The 17,608-nt window shown below is 38.0% G+C and overlaps 2 protein-coding genes across 2 annotated transcripts; both read left to right on the forward strand.

Annotated features, from left to right (window-relative positions):
* Positions 1–12,064: 12,064 nt before the first annotated feature.
* On the forward strand, positions 12,065–14,172 carry LOC124172559 (histone-lysine N-methyltransferase PRDM9-like). The gene is made up of 3 exons (XM_046552002.1): positions 12,065–12,110; positions 13,035–13,364; positions 13,503–14,172. Exons 1-3 carry the CDS (start codon positions 12,065–12,067, stop codon positions 14,156–14,158), a joined length of 1,032 nt encoding a protein of 343 aa, XP_046407958.1. The 3' UTR covers positions 14,159–14,172.
* Positions 14,173–14,210: 38 nt separating this feature from the next.
* On the forward strand, positions 14,211–15,547 carry LOC124172229 (zinc finger protein OZF-like; the record flags this gene model as incomplete). The annotated part of the gene is made up of 1 exon (XM_046551650.1): positions 14,211–15,547. A coding segment is annotated over one exon (1,113 nt), but the record flags the coding sequence as incomplete, so codon positions are not given.
* Positions 15,548–17,608: the final 2,061 nt, after the last annotated feature.

Below are 17,608 nucleotides of genomic sequence, written 5' to 3' on the forward strand. Positions count from 1 at the left end.
ATGTAGGGTGTAAGGCTTGTTCAGGTGCCCTAGTTCATGTTGGGTCCATTTAGTTAAAAATTGACCGTATGTATTGTTTTTTATTGCAAGATAGATTTATGTTGGTGCTGATGACGTATCAATGGTCAGTTGATCCTTTAATGTCGACATATGGCCTTATTCTAAGATAAACTTAAAGGAATGGTAAGAATAGTTTCATCTTTTTTGATCGATAAAATTCAGGACTTTTAAGTCCTCTCCATTGAAACGATCAAGTTGAAGGGGAGGCATATATCTAGAGCCTAATACAAGACCTAGATGGGGGAAAGCCACCCAGTTGGGATGCAAACATGAAACCTCTGGGTTGGAAGGTGAAGACTTTTACCGCTTCTGCTGTGGTTAGCAAATGCTGAAGCATTCCACACCAAGGTGTGCTGAATAAACTAGTCATGTGAACCATTTAATAGTAGTAGGTCACTAAAATCTTACACAAACATGCTTTTGGCTTTCATGTAAATGAGATTTTATTGTTATTACTAATGAACATCAGCATTATTATTGCCATGTATTATCCTTTTGCCTTCTTTGATTGACACTCAGCATTGTTTTCTAGTTTAATCTAAAAGAGGAGGATGAAGACCCTCTCAGTGGAGTTAATTATTCTGTGATGCACACAACAGATCCAGCCATAACATCAACTGATGTCTCAGACCCATTGGCAACGGATGACTGGGTGAGTGTACTTTTCCTTTGTTAAGTGCAGTTTTGCTACTACATAACTTCAGTCCTCCATGGAATATTCCAATATCACTGAGGACTGATTCAAGCGATCATTATTCATAATTTTTGATTGATCACATCAGCGATCACTCTTGTTTGTTGAATACAGTGATGGCTCTGAAGTGAGCGTCGAGCGAAATTTTTTTTCGATAACCTTTATTCTGTGGATTCCCATCACTTTTTCCATCACTCATTTGCTTTTTCTGTTACTTGAGCCTCATATCAGCCATTCAGAACACATACTTGTATGGAGAGATTTCAGCACTGCGTTTGACAAACAATGGTATGTCATAGACCATAAAAACGGTGAATTTTGTCTTGAAACCTGAAAAATCTCACAAACTTGTTTGTAGAGCTACAATTGGGGGATCATAAGAAAAATCTATGCGTGGATTTTATTTCAAGGTCAGTCATGCATTTATCTGCACACATATTCGAAGTAGAAGTAATGGCCCATGTGCCATGAAATCACAAGGCTTCACCGAATCTGGAAGGCCAGTAAGGAAGGTGTTCATTTATCCTGGTGAAATTTCAGACACTTCTTAACTTCCCTGCTATGCTGCTCTCTCTATTTTCTCACTCACAATCTTAAGCCAGCACTGGATTTTTCTAACTATAGGTCATGTCATAAGAGATAACACTGATATTGCTGCATTTGCATTCACTGAATCTCGCCTTTTTTAAACTTTAAGTTACTGTGAGGCCCGTGATTTTCACTTGATCAGTGTTCCCGCCTAAAATGGTGAATCAACTGACCATGAATTTGACAACATTTAGACCATGAATGTCTGGAAAAAAACTGAATTTTATTATTTAGTTAGAGTGGGAACCCTGTGTGTCGTTCTTGAAGAAGATATTCAAAATGAGTTATTAATTGTACTGAACAGGTTGGGGGCACACAGCTTCTCTGATTACTTACCTTTGATCACTGAACAGGTGAGGGCTCTGACTCTTCCCACTTTTGTGAACATAGATATATGTACGATGCTCACTTCTGATCAACACAAATCAGAAGGAAGGAGCATCATTGCTAGTAAGCAATCGTAAGATTGGTTTGATGCAGCTCTCCCATCTGCTAGACATTTTTTAGCCCACATATTTCTTCTCTTTTACATCCTTGAAGACCTGGGCAATGAAACTCATTCAATGCCGCTCCTTGCCCTTCTTTCCTTCCACCTGTCCTTTTACAATTGTTTTCATCTCACTGTTATGTGTCATAATATGGCCAACTAAGCCGTTCCATCTTTTTTTTAAGGGTTTTTGGAAAAATTATCTTTTCTCTCTCTCTCCTAGCTTTTCCTTGTTACGTACATGGTCGATCCCCTTTGACCTCGTCATTCTTTGGTAGTACTACATTTGAAATCCTTCCTCCTTTAGACTTTTCTGCTGCTGTCAATGTCCAAGCTTCGCTTCCATAAAGAGACATAATCCATATGGAAGGAAAGCAAGTGACATTCATGTTACTTATTGTAGTAATTGGTACTCTCACACTCAGTGCTCGTGAAGTGATGATCAACTGATCACCGAGTATAGTGTGGCTAACTACACCAAATGATTTGAGTCATGATTCTTTGGTGAAATCGTACAAAATGAACAAAAGCATTCATTATGAATGATAAATTTGAAATGAAATTTGCTTGTGTTGGCTGTGGTTGGTTGCATTTCTACAAAATCAATTGATCATGCAGTTTCTAGTCGTATCTTCCAAAGAAAATTTATTCTCAAAAAAGAATTAATGTAAGGCATATTTTTACTATATCAGATTTGGATATTGTGTGAACTGTGTAGAGGAAATTATGAAGGGGACTCAGGATTTGTCCTTTACCATTTTTGAAAAGAGTATTGGATGTTGGTAGACCAGGTTGGTTGTTGAGATGGATAATTATTTTTTCCATCTGCTGATTTTGATGGAGCTTGTTGTATGTATACATTTATTACAGTATACAACTCAAATATGAGGGGAAATGAAAAACTCGTTGCATCTCACAACAGGACAGTCTGATTCAATAATTCATTCATTGTTGCAGCTTGCTGCAAATGGAACAACATTGACCTACCGATATGTAAATCATCATCACTCTTCATCTAGCTAATGAAATCCACAGAATACAAATAGTTTTTGCATGAGCAGAAGTTAATTCAATGTAATCAGTGGCAAAAACATCTTAAATCAATTCAAATTACACCCAAGTTTCAGTCACACGTTCCAGCATTAGAATAATATTCATTCACATGTAAGTAGTGATTTCTCACTTGATACTAATCCTACCATTTTTTTGATAAGATGAGTGTTTTTTTTCAAAAACTATGGTAGATTATTGTACAATTTAGTGCATAAAAATGTTACACTTAAGCTGTTTACATGTTAATACTACAAAAGTGAATTATTTTGGTTGGTATGTACATATATATGCTATTAATAAAAACCATAATTTTTTTGGCAAACTCACGAAGCTGTTTCTATATTTCTGTCCCCCTGTCTTTAATGATGCTGATTGTGGACTCAAATGCAGACACAGGCGTCAACATCTTCCCAAGGTGAAGTGGTGGATTCTAATGGCAAAGAAAACAATTTTGTGATAGACCTTGACTCTTTGCTGGTTTTAGCCAAGAGAGAACTATCTTCCAATGAGACTGATGCCACTGAGGTATGCATGAAATTCACATTCAATTAAATTAATGGATGAAAGTGATACTTGGGGGTAATGCTGAAATTCAAGTTCTGTAAACATGTGCTACTTGATTCCAGATTTCGAAACCTTAATCATTATTTTCAAAGTTGGGCACAAGGTATTGTAACCGATGCCACTTGGCATGGTTTATGGGTAACTTAAAATCGGTGTTGACGAGGGAAAAAGAGCTGATGCAATGTGGTGACTGAGTATGTTTGTGGGCATAGTGAAGCAGGAATGGGCTCAATTATAAAGTGTTTCACCCTCCCCCCACGACTCCCTGCTTTCCTGATTCCTGTTTTTTTTGTGTTTTGTACGTGACCAGTGAAATGTCCACATTTTCCCCAACCCCTCCCTCCAAACAGCACCTATGAGCAGGGGATAAAGGGTGACAGAATCTATACCCCCTCACTCTACAAAATGAGGACATGCTTTGGCAAACCCCCCTCCCCGTAGTGAGGTTTCTAAGAAAGCCTGCTTCAATCCTGGTTTCCCCCGCCTGCCTCATCCCCAGAAACCTAAACCTTTCTGGGTTATAACATATGGACGAATTTCAGCTCATGGTGACACATGGACCCTGGCTTCATTTTATTGCCAAAGGCTATGCTGGTCAGCTGAAGGTGTCATGCCTGTCATGTGGAGGAGAGTTAGAGAGAGAAGAGAATCTTGGAGGTAAGACTGAAAAGTGATGAGTGGTAAAGAAGAGGAAATAGGAGAACAGAATGGTAGATTTCCCATGCCAAGAAGAATAAGATCAACCCACAACGCCTTGAATTAAATATTCTCTCAGCCCATGATGAAGGAAGATGCAGCGACCCCGACAGCAGCCAGCCAAGGAGGTCATCCCCATGAATGACTGAGAGCCAATAAGTTAAACAGCTATCCCACATTACATCCCTCCCATAGGCGCCAACTCCATGGGGATTGAGAGTGCCCGAGCCCCCTCAAAAATCCGTTATGGGTGAGAGGAAAAAATGTGTCAGGCTTGTCGATTTTATCCGGAGTGTCCAGATATCAAGATTCGAGTTATAAGGATTCTAATGTTGATCATATGACTCTTTATAATCCTTAAAAAACGTAAAACTCACTACTTAGAAAATTTCCCGGGGCAAGATCCCTGGTTTGGCCCCCCCCAATATTTTTTGTAAGTCTGCGTCCCTGATCCCCCCCCAAGTTAAGAAGATTCACGAAGAAGTACTCTATATCCTCTAATCAAGAATAGAAGTACTAACTGTGGAGAAATCCTGTTGCCCCACAATAATTGTCCCTCGCCTAATTTATTCTTTTTACCCTCTAGTTTTCCCTGTGAGGGGTGCATATTTTAGTATTTAGGAGAGAAGGGAATAATTAGATATTGTTTAGGATTTATGTTGGTGCTGTCACTTCATATTTTTTGTATTCATGCCAAAGATTCATAAGAAGTGAAGGTTATTGTTTCATTATTTTAAATAATTTTAGAAATGTCATTTGTTGTTGGTAAATCTGAAATCTGCATACTTTCAGCCTACTGGTATGGAGAGTGGGGAGCTGATTCAAAATCGCACTATGGCCATGGAGTCTATAACGGAGGCAGTGGGTGAGTGCTCTTCAGTGTTTGAAAATGACTATTCATTGAAAACACTTGTAACTAATTCTGACAAGGGTATATTAAAAACCAAATCTCAGAATTCAATCAAATTTTGCAAATCTCTCATGGAATTTTTTATGCATTTTTTCTATTGTTTATGTTATATAGGCCCGTTATTCTTCAACATTACCATAAAGTTCACAGAAAATTTTTCATGTGTTCCTGGACCCCAAATCCTTGGTGTTACAACCAGGCACCTTAACCCATTACACCCCAGACTGTATGTAGAACTTTCAACTTTAATTGTTTTGTATTTCCCAGTTTATTTAGGCCTAATTAAGATGAATCCGCATGAAACATTATTATATTCATCATGATAAATGATTTACATAGTGTTGCGTTTATGCAACGCTGGGAAAACTATGGTAAATATAAATGAAAAATCAAATATTCTAACTTTGCTTCTTTTCTTTTTTGCCTTCACTTATGATTAAATGCGTGAAAACATTCTGCGTGAAGATAAACATTGCACTATAAACTCCCAAAAGTTGTCCATTATTTGCACAATTGAGGTTTCCACTGGGACTTATCAGTATTCCTTTGGATGAAATGCCCTATTCTGTATTGAATGACATGCTTGAGTATGTCATTTTTCCTAGGGCATCCCACATATGTGCACCGCTTTTTATGCCAATTGTTACCAGTCTTTGTATTGGAAAGTACTTCTTGCCTCAATGCAATTTTTTGATCTCAGACTGGAAGTCTAACTGAGGATTGCTTTGCCCATGACCATGATGTACAATCGCCACACAGCACAAGAGAGCCCATTTATAAATAGAGGCTACCACCATTTTTTCCCCTAATCTGGATAGGGTAACATGCTGCAGAATTATCATGTATTTCTACCCCTCCCATTTCCTGATTGTAATCGTTAATGATATTTGGTTTTGGAATTTGTTCTCTTTTCTTCTGCCTCCGGTTATACCTTTTCGTCCTTACTATAGGTTCAATATTCCAGTAGTTTGATGCAACGGTGGCGACAAAATTATCATGCCATCGAACTAAGAGAATATCTTTTCACTTGTCAAATGAAAACCGTCAAATCCCTTTTTGGTTTTTTGCCAAATCTCTCGAAGACATAACAGCACAGTTTCCCATTCTATTTTCTCCTTCTGTTCTTACTGCAAAATTACCGTAATCACTTTGAGTTGCCAACAGAATGTAATGGGTGAGAAAATTATAAAAATGCATGGTTAGATGTTTTGGAGACTTACAAAAATTCAACAAATATAGAACAGTGATATGGCAAAAACTGATAGAAATGGCCTGTAGATGAGGCTAGACACCACAATTTACCACCAAATCTTATTGGTTTCCTGCAGATGAGCATTTTAGCTTACAAGGGGAGTGTCACAAAAGTGGGTCTCAGATTTCAATCAAACTTTGTGGTGTTGTAGTCCATCGGGAGCTGTCCACGAATCACCCCCCTTATGGGGTTATATAGCCAATAGTTTAAACAAAAAACGCAGTTAAACATTTGCAGGTGAAATGTATTCGTTTGAGATCGCGCAATCACCATCGCCTGGCGCAGTCTAGTGGGTACGGTATCGGACTACTGCGCCGGAGTTCCTAGGATCGAGTCTCCGTATCGGCTAATTTTTTTCAGCTGTTATTTTTTATTTTTCTTTAACAAAAGTCTGCAATTGAACATTATTTTATCGATTTTCCCCGTAAATTTTATTTTCATGCAAGGAATTTTTTTTATCCACATGCTTTATACCTAAAGTCATGTTATTTCCGTGTCGCAACACAAAGCATTTTTTTACGATACACATTCACTTGGTTTCCTTTTATGTTGAAATATCATATTAAGGACTCATATTTTAAAATTGTCAAGTTTATTTCAAGAATCCGATTGCTTTCATTAGCTGAAATTTCAGCACAGCGGGGTAGGAAAGTAATAATTTAGCCGGGAAGCTAGGCGTATGTGATACCCATAAGAATCGATCATTCTCTTGCCGTAATAGTAAAAGCAAAATTAACCAACGCTATAATATTCGGGAGCCCCTAGTCACAGATCGCTTGCATGCAGTTGAGTGACCGCTCGCTGAAAAGATGGTTTACCGACCCCATCTCCGAAGGAACCCTTACCTCCCCGGCTCGCCCTCTCCGGAACACAACGGTTCTTTTTAAAAATGTCTATTGTTGTCTGTTAAATCCGTCCGCATGCATTTTTCCAACTATCACCTCGTCGCTTTTTCACCGCAACTTTGGGAAATAGGAAGTGTATTTTCAATGATAGAAGCGTTTTTGCGCATTAGTTTAATAACCTTTTCAATATAAATTGCCATTAAAGTCATGAATGGTTTTTTTCCCGGAGGAAAATGGCAGCGGAGATTTCTCGAATCTCACAAGGGTAAAGTCCATCATGTCTCCTTCCGACGTTCCGATTACCGAATCTCTGAGGACGATGGTCGTGTTGCACATCGAAACATCGGAAGGAGATATGGGGGACATTACCCGGTGTGAAACCCAACGAATCGTCACTGTTATTTATTAACAAATTTATTTTGTACAATTTTTTGGATGGTACTCATCAAAATAACATTTAAAACAAAACACATTATAGCACCACGAACATCGAGCGAAGCAAGCTTCTCCACAGTTGCATTTTGATTTTAAAATGTCTTCAGGAAAAACAATTTGTTTTACATTAAAAAAAACCTGGCGTTCATTGGACAGTCCAGATGCATACCATGCATACAGAATCATGGGGCGAAATGCTGGTGCTAACAATTGTGCATGAATGAGCGCATGTATTTTAATCATGTCTCTACGACTGGTTAAATCGCGTTTTTCTTTTAGGAGAGTGGTAGCATTCTGAATGCGAGAAATAAATATTTTCACTTGCCTATAAAAGTACACATCACATGGTTGGCAAATAGGGGTACATTTCGGCGGGATTACTTTCACTGTGCACGTGGGTTCATTTTTACCATCCACAAACCGTTCATCGTACAGTGACTGATTAGTCTGTCCCGACCAGGAATCGATAAAAAGAAGAAATTTTTCTCCCTTGACGTATGACTTCAAAACATTGTCCAAGTAAAGTTCGAAGGAACTTGTATAAAGTTTCCCTGATTTTGTACATGTAACATAAACATTTTCATATTGTTCCATCGCTTCTTCCACCTCGAGTTTCACTCTCGGGCCAAACTTCCCCGATACCTCCTGTGGGCATATAAAAACTTTAGGAAGCAGTTCGCCAGAGAGCGTCAAACTATACTGTGCGGTGTATGAGTGAGTCATTTTATTTAATTGACTCACACAAACTTCAGTCGATTTTTCTCCCTGATGCGATAGGGTCCGTCTAATTTGTGCGCGGTACTCACACCCCGTCTGATCGGTATTTATAACAAGGGAAGGGTTAAACAGCGGTATTGCTTTTCGGCATTGCTCCTGGAAGAGAAGAGCGGCCTTTATAATATCCTCTGTGGAGGCCTTTTCTCTCCTGCTCACGTATCTTGTGACCTTCCTCTGACGAATTTTATGTTTCCTTTTAAAACGGTTGGTCCATGCCAATGACGCGCTGAATTTAAAGTCTCCATCAAAAAATTGAAATGCTGCCGCCACAGCCCACTGCTGCAGCATTCTCGTGGTGACATGATCGCCATTTGCCCTGCACTCGCGGAACCGGTCGTAGGTCCATCTGTCGATCATATCCGCTTTGTCCCTTCTGGTTCCACCGGAACTAATGTCTCTTTCCCAAATGCGCAAATGTTCTCGGCGTTTCAAGCGATGGGTCACGCGGGAGCGAAGTGATTTAATGGACCACGATGGATTCAGTTTAGCCGCTGACACCGCCTTCACTTTAGTTTCTAAGGGGACCCTAATTCTTTTCTTTGGGGAAGGTTCAATGTTCACTTCACTCGAGGATGACTTTCCCTCAACACTTCCATCGTCATCACTAGTAGAGGAGACCTCCAAATACAAATCTCTGCAACACGGATCATTTTCCTCCACCAAATCATCGGCCAACTCGAATTCCATTTCGTCCATCATCTCCGTAATTCGAGAGAACATCTCCTGGCCTACTGCAACGGCACGTGAGGTGGGCTCTTCATCGGTTGGCGCCGTAATGAACGCACCTTCACGCAAAAGAGCCGCACAATGATAAAAGGCTGCCGTGAATAACCGTGCCTTTTCCGCGGCATCTTCAATTGGAGGAGTGTTACTCCTATCCGAAGAAATCCCCGGAAGAGGTTCCATTGGAGTAGTCCAAACTCTCTCTGAAAGTTTGCAAAAATATTTTTAACCTATGTAAACGATAACGAACGAGAGATACTTTAAATTTAAATAATATCATTTTTATCAAAATATACTTACTAGAGGAAACGTAAATATATATCACTCCTGACGGATGCACGACTCCAATACACGAACACCAGCAAACACCTATAATGTTATAGCTTCACTCAAAACTCAAAACTTGCGCACGATTCAAAAGACAGCAGAGAACTAACTCTCGTTTCCTTCCATCCCCCGCGCTCCAAACGCAAAAAGGGTCATAAAATTTTTTGGAAAAGAACCGTTGTGTTCCGGAGAGGGCGAGCCGGGGAGGTAAGGGTTCCTTCGGAGATGGGGTCGGTAAACCATCTTTTCAGCGAACGGTCACTCAACTGCAAGCAAGCCATCTGTGACTAGGGGCTCCCGAATATTATAGCGTTGGTTAATTTTGCTTTTACTATTACGGCAAGAGAATGATCGATTCTTATGGATATCACATACGCCTAGCTTCCCGGCTAAATTATTACTTTCCTACCCCGCTGTGCTGAAATTTTAGCTAATGAAAGCAATCGGATTCTTGAAATAAACTTGACAATTTTAAAATATGAGTCCTTAATATGATATTTCAACATAAAAGGAAACCAAGTGAATGTGTATCGTAAAAAAATGCTTTGTGTTGCGACACGGAAATAACATGACTTTAGGTATAAAGCATGTGGATAAAAAAAATTCCTTGCATGAAAATAAAATGTACGGGGAAAATCGATAAAATAATGTTCAATTGCAGACTTTTGTTAAAGAAAAATAAAAAATAACAGCTGAAAAAAATTAGCCGCCACGGAGACTCGATCCTAGGAACTCCGGCGCAGTAGTCCGATACCGTACCCACTAGACTGCGCCAGGCGATGATGATTGCGCGATCTCAAACGAATACATTTCACCTGCAAATGTTTAACTGCGTTTTTTGTTTAAACTATTGGCTATATAACCCCATAAGGGGGGTGATTCGTGGACAGCTCCCGATGGACTACAACACCACAAAGTTTGATTGAAATCTGAGACCCACTTTTGTGACACTCCCCTTGTTAGTGTTGTCCGAAATGTGGAACCATTTGCTCATCAATGGAAAAATTAGTTCGAAAAATTCCACACTGAATGCAATTTTAATTTAGTCTACTGAGAAAAGGCCTGAATTTTTCACTTTTGTCAATTTGAGAATCATCGGAGAGATGCAGATATTTTTGAATGTTATGAAATCTTTTCCGTATCATACATCACCTCACTACTAGGACAGACATACCCTCTTGATTTGTCATGTACTAGTTAGTGAGCAGTAATGGATTGTACCTCGACAGTATTAGTATCCCAATGAATTTATTTTAAATCTGCCATTCTCAGAGTAAAAATATGGTTATTTTTCTCTCTAGCATACTCATTTCAATGTTTCAAAATTAATTCATGTGATTCTTCACTGATAAATAAGTGAATGATTTCAATTGCTGAATGGCATGCATACTGAGTAATGTGTGTTTCTGTTGCTTTACTCTTATAGACATTTGGGGCTCGAGTGGAAGTTACTCTTATTTTTTTGATTTAGGTCACCGGTTTGCTTCCTGTATCTTTTATCTGGATGTTCGCGTTAACTTGATGATTGATCTTTAGATTCTACTGGTTTCAAATGTGGCTTGCCTTGAAGCAGGTTTGAATGTATTTTAACTGCATTTCAGATTTAACTATTTGGTTATAAAACCCAATGGAATCTCATTCAAGGACAGCTTCCAACGGACTTTGTATAGTGCGAGAAAATTCTATTGAATTCTGACACCCGATTGGTGGACACTCCCCTTTGAAGGATGTTGCATCTTAATTTCTCAACCATGTAACCTTTCTTTAGTTTATGTTAATAGTTCTACTGAAGAATTTAATCAGGTCGGCTAATGTCTAGCAAATTTTTGCCATGCTTGAATGATATAAACCAATATTTGTAGCCATGTGCATTCATATGGGAATTCCAGCATACCTTACCTAACAATTTAGCCTTTGGGACTCATTAATTGAAAGCAATTCCCAATAAATCACTGATGAAGAATACTTAGCATATGATTCCAATTCCTATTTCAATTATTGCGTTCATAGACATAATAAACATGTAACTTGTTGAAATGAGTGAAAATAGTGTAGTCCAGTTATGACATAATGGTACAATTTTCCTTTGATACACACCCCATCCAATTCACTGTTTTGTGCTCTTGGCAACTGTCCTTTATTAGGCCTAACAGTTAATCATGGAAGAAGCGAAATTTGGAGAAAATCTGATTTGGTTAAAATAGACTAAACCCAATTTCAATACATTGTGTGCAGAAGGTTTTGTTTTGCAGAGTAATGACAGAGGGTGACCACACCATGCTTACTTATTCTCGTTAGCTAAGACTTCAACACTTAGCTTCACCCAAAATATCTAAAGGTGGTACAGCAAAGTAGAGGGCATCACCATCATTCAGGGTGGATATGAAAAGTTTGAATTATTTGTATGGTAATATAACGTATAACTGCTAGGTTTATTTATTCATTAAGATGCTCTACTGGCACTTTGTACATTGATTCACATTTTACATACTTTGAGTGTTATGAAAATTCATTCTGGACAGGAATTGAAAAAGAGGAATTGTAATAGACATTCTTACAGAGTCACTCATGAATCAGGCTTTACTGTGATTGCTTACAGGACTTGTATAATCAATTCAATCTGGAATATATGCTCCGCCAATGGAACCGGAAGATGTTAGGTGGCCCTATAATGGAGTTGGGAAGTAGTGTGGGGGAAGGCAACTGATGAGTAACGAATTGTATAGCTTTGCCAATGCAGTTCCTCTTTGCATGGAAAGCCTTTTATTAAAATTGTGGTAGTATTGTGCATTTTGTCTTAACATTCTATGTAACTAGTCTGTTGTTATTGCTTTATTTCTGATGAAGGGCAATATCCGTGGATATTTTGATACGAGGCATCGGATCTTACCATCCTTAATGTTAACCTAGGTATGAGATCATTAATACACCAAGCCTTTGTACTTGAAATATTTTTTATAGTATTGCAAGGTATAGTGGTTGCAAAAGTTTCTTCTGACATAGTGCGATCTGCCCCTAAGAAAATGTGGTGTTCACTTAATGCTTTTGTTGTCCTTGGTTATCCAATACAAAAATTTTTATTTTTAGTAATTGTTGTTCTTGAAGACAATTTCATATAGTAAACCATATATTTGTGGTCATTTATTTTCCCACAATGATAAATTAAGCTGGAAATGATTTGTTTGTGAGCTTCAATTACCTTCTGGCCTCCGTTGTTCCTGTGATTTTGTATTTTGCATATTTTAAGCCTTGCACTTCGAGGAAGTTTTTGTGTTTGATAATAATGATAATTTTTCAATTCAATGTTATGTGTATGCATGCCATTGGTAAATCGAGATTATGATTACTTCTGTTCATGTAAAATTATACTGAGTTGTTTTCTCGAGTAGATACTTGAGGTTAACATGCCAAACTTGGCACATTTTCTCTGAGGAGAAGTACCACTCAATTTGTGAAGAATCATTTGGAAACCACCTTAAAAATAAACTTACGCCTTGAAAGCATCTAACGTAAAGGTCAGTCAAAGAGGCTACCTTGATATCTGTCTAATGGCTGTTATAAATAAGGGCAAAGAGTTACAGATTTCATCTCTTACTTATTTTTAATGTGAAATTCTTTTCTAGAGCTCCCTGCTCCTGTAAGAGCCTCAGCCTTTTTTGCACTCCTTGAACCAAAAATTGGAGCATCACGTTCAAGGGAAGGAAAGAAGGTGAAGAAAGAAACTTTGTCAATCAGAAAAGATATGCCCCTCAAAAGTCCTGCTTCAAAAAAGGAGACTGTTAGTTCTAGCCAGCCCACCTCCTCCAAGAGTTTAAATCAGCTTTTATGTAAAAGACAAGTGGTGGGGGAAAAGGGAAATAGGCTTCTTAAGGAAAACTTAGGAGTAACGAGGCAGAAGAAAAATGTGAGGCAAGCGAGGACAAGGTTCATTTTAGATGGGAAATCATGCACAGGTAGTCGAAACATAGCTAAGAAGTCTTATTCCTGCCATGGATATGAAAAGTATTTCTCTCAAAAGAGTGACCTTGTCCGTCACATTCGGACTAATACAAAGGAAAAACCTTATTCGTGCAATGATTGTGACAAGTCTTTCTCTCAAAAGAGTGACCTCGTCCGTCACATTCGGTGCCATACGAAGGAGAAAACTTATCCATGCAATGAATGTGGTAAGTCTTTCTCTACAAAGAGCAACCTTGACGTTCACATTCGGACTCATACTAATGAGAAACCTTATTCGTGCAATGAATGTGATAAGTCTTTCTCTCTTAAGAGTACCCTTGTCTGTCACATGCGGACTCATACGAAGGAGAAACCTTATTCTTGCAATGAATGTGATAAGTCATTCTCTCGTAAGAATGCCCTTGTCAGTCACATTCGGACTCATACGAAGGAGAAACCGTATTCATGCAATGAATGTGATAAGTCTTTCTCTGAAAGGATCACCCTTTTCCGTCACACGCGGACTCACACAAAGGATAAACCTTATTCTTGCAGTGAATGTGATAAGTCTTTCTCTCGAAAGGACAACCTTGTCAGTCACATTCGGACTCATACGAAGGAGAAACCTTATTCTTGCAATGAATGTGATAAGTCTTTCTCTGTAAGGAGTAACTTTGTCCGTCACACGCGGACACACATGAAGGAGAAACCTTATGCTTGCAATGAATGTAAAAAGTCTTATACTTCCAAACAAAACCTTGTCTTACACAATCAGATACACCGAAAAGAAGTCTTATTCTTGCAATAAATATGAAAAGACTTACTCTTAATTCATCCACCTTTTCTTTCATTTGCAAACACACAGCCTTGTCATCCACATTCGGACTCATACGAAGGAAACACCATTTCCATGCAATGAATGTGGTAAGTCTTTCTCTATTAAGGGCAACCTTGTCCGTCACATTCGGACTCATACGAAAGAAAGACCTTATCCATGCAATGAATGTGATAAGTCTTTTTCTCAAAAGAATGACCTCGTCAGTCACATTCGGAGTCATACGAAGGAAAAACCGTATTCATGCAATGAATGCGAAAAGTCTTTCTCTCTAAGGTGCAACCTTGTCCATCACATTCGGACTCATACAAATGAGAAACCTTTTCCATGCAATGAATGTGGAATGTCTTTCTCTCTAAAGGGCAACCTTGTCCATCACATTCGGACTCATACAAATGAGAAACCGTATATATGCAATGAATGTGATAAGTTTTTCTCTCATAACAGCACCCTTGTCAATCACATATGGACTCATACGAAGGAAAAACCTTATTCATGCAATGAATGTGATGAGTCCTTCTCTCTAAAGAGCACCCTTGTCAATCACATGTGGACTCATACGAAGGAAAAACCTTATCCATGCAATGAATGTGAAAAGTCTTTCTCCCGAAAGTGTGACCTTGTGTATCACGTTCGGACTCACACGAAGGAGAAATCCTATTCCTGCGGTGAATGTGAAAAGTCTTTCTCTCGAAAGAGCAGCCTTGTCATCCACATTCGGACTCATACAAATGAGAAACCGTATATATGCAATGAATGTGATAAGTTTTTCTCTCATAACAGCACCCTTGTCAATCACATATGGACTCATACGAAGGAAAAACCTTATTCATGCAATGAATGTGATGAGTCCTTCTCTCTAAAGAGCACCCTTGTCAATCACATGTGGACTCATACGAAGGAAAAACCTTATCCATGCAATGAATGTGAAAAGTCTTTCTCCCGAAAGTGTGACCTTGTGTATCACGTTCGGACTCACACGAAGGAGAAATCCTATTCCTGCGGTGAATGTGAAAAGTCTTTCTCTCGAAAGAGCAGCCTTGTCATCCACATTCGGACTCATACAAAGGAGAAACCTTCTCATGCAAGGAATGTGATAAGTTTTCCTCTGTCAAGAGCAACATTGTCCAACACATGATGATTCATACTAAGGAGAAACCTTATTTCTACGGATAATGTTAAAAACCTTTCTATCAAAAGAACAGCCTTGTCGTCCACATTCGGACTCATGCAAAGGAGAATCCTAATTCCTGCCGTGAATAAGCAGTCTCTTTCTCAAAAGAGAAGCCTTTTCGTTCATATCCGTACTCATAAAAAGGTAAAGCCTTATACATGCAAGGAATGTGAAAAGTCTAATTCTTCCAACAAAAACCTTCTTTTACACATGCGGGAACACAGGAAAGAAGCCTTATTCTTGCAATGAATGTAAAAAGACTCTCTCAGTAGATCCAACTTTTCTTTATTTGCAAGCCCTCAGTGTTAGGTCTTAGTAATCTAATTGGCTTTCTTAAGCCATCAAGGTAAATAATTCTTATTACTACGATAACTGCTTTTTTAAATGGAAAAATTGTCCCATGATGTTGAAAATAATATAACAATGTTCAGTTGGGTCTGCGACCTAATTTCATAAATGTTTGAGTAAATTTACTCTACCATATTTTCAAGGATCAAATAATTTATTTTTGTGGTTTTTACTGCTAATGTTTTACTGGTAGAAAATTATTTACATTTGAATGTAGGCCATGTATTTCAACACTTTCGACAAAATTTTGAGGCATCTTGTCCTAATAATAACTTTTTGTGTAATATCTATGTTCAATGTGTTATTAATCAATGTTAATTTGTCTTATTGACGGTAGTTAATGAAGTGCCTCTATGTAATTTCTATGAAAATATTAAGTTGGTGATATTTTACGATTGATAAAAAGAGTGTTAAACTGAGTGACTCGTCTCTTTTACTTGTTCCTGTACGCTCTTTCCTGTCGATTATTACATCAATATTGGGTCGTTTTTTTATTCGCCAGCCACAATCACAAAGCAATTATTTGCTTAAATGACAATAAACGTCGTCCTCTTGAAAACATTGCCAGCCAAGGTTAAGGCTTAAATGATGAATGTAGGGAATTTCCTTCTCATGTAAGTGGCCATACATTTACTGGTAACCGTGTCCCATCTATAGGCATGAACAAAATTACTTCCCTGCTGTGTACAAATAGATTATATTTTAGGAAAACATCGTATTACACGCCTGGTTTTGCGTGTTTGCGAGATACATCAGTTGAGATCATTTCATTACGGACGAAGTATTTTACATAAACAATGTGAGCAAGAAACAATTTTATCGTAAGGAAATAAAATCTCCGGTTTTTAAGTCCAAAAGGGCATTTCTATCATGAAGATTTCTAAAAGATCATGGAAAAGAGAAATTTTATCAATAATTTCCATTCAGATTTGATGAATAAAAAAAACGTTTTTGCAGAAATTTTATAAATCTACCTTACCTACATTGTGCTTACAGTCGTCATGCCGTCGTGTTGATTAAATTCGACCTCCACCTTCTTTCATGCCATAACCTATAAAGAAAGACCCACAGCATCGGTTTTCTTTCACTCCAATACAATTCCGATCAATAATTAATTTTAAAATCAAAATCTTCTCCTACGCCGAATTCTACTTACAACTCGTTTCCATATTGTTTACAAACAAAGCCACAAGTGATGGGTCGTTCTTGATCGATTTGTTCAAAATTATTTAATCACCCAGTGATTCAAATGACTCATTATTCGTTGTGCAAAGTAAAGTCGTTCATCAATCATCCCGACTTACGGCTCCGTTTTTTTCGGTATTTGGATCAATCATTAATCGGACAGACTTCCTATTTATTCAGTGATTGATTATAAGTTCCTACTATTGGCGTGAAAATATTTCTGTTGTGCTTTTTTAACCCAGTTGATGTTTTCATCCGTTTACTTTCATATAATCGCTTTTTTCCCATTACGCAATGTATTTTTTTATCTCCGTGCTGCATTAGCAGGTAATTTCATGAATATTAATTGACATACGATAGATAATTTAAACACATAACTAAGCCGTAATTACCCTGACTATACATACGACTTTCATCTTATTTTTCTCGTATTTTCCGGGTTGCTTAAGCCTACTTAAGATGAATTTTCGGAAGTAATGGTGATTTTCATCCCTTTATATGATTTACAAAATGTTAACATATTGCGTTTCCGCAATTCATTGGGAAAAATGTGGTGACTAAAAGATTAATATTTCAAAACTTCGGTTTTATCTTTTATTTTTCATCGTCACTTCTGATGAAATGAGTGAAAAACATTCTGCTTGAAATTATCTAATTGCACTTGGCACATCAATGATTTGCACCCTCGAAAATTTTAGTATAGCAATGAGTATCGG

The sequence above is a fragment of the Ischnura elegans genome (assembly GCF_921293095.1).
Source record: "Ischnura elegans chromosome 13 unlocalized genomic scaffold, ioIscEleg1.1 SUPER_13_unloc_1, whole genome shotgun sequence".
In the NCBI taxonomy this organism is placed as follows: domain Eukaryota; kingdom Metazoa; phylum Arthropoda; class Insecta; order Odonata; family Coenagrionidae; genus Ischnura; species Ischnura elegans.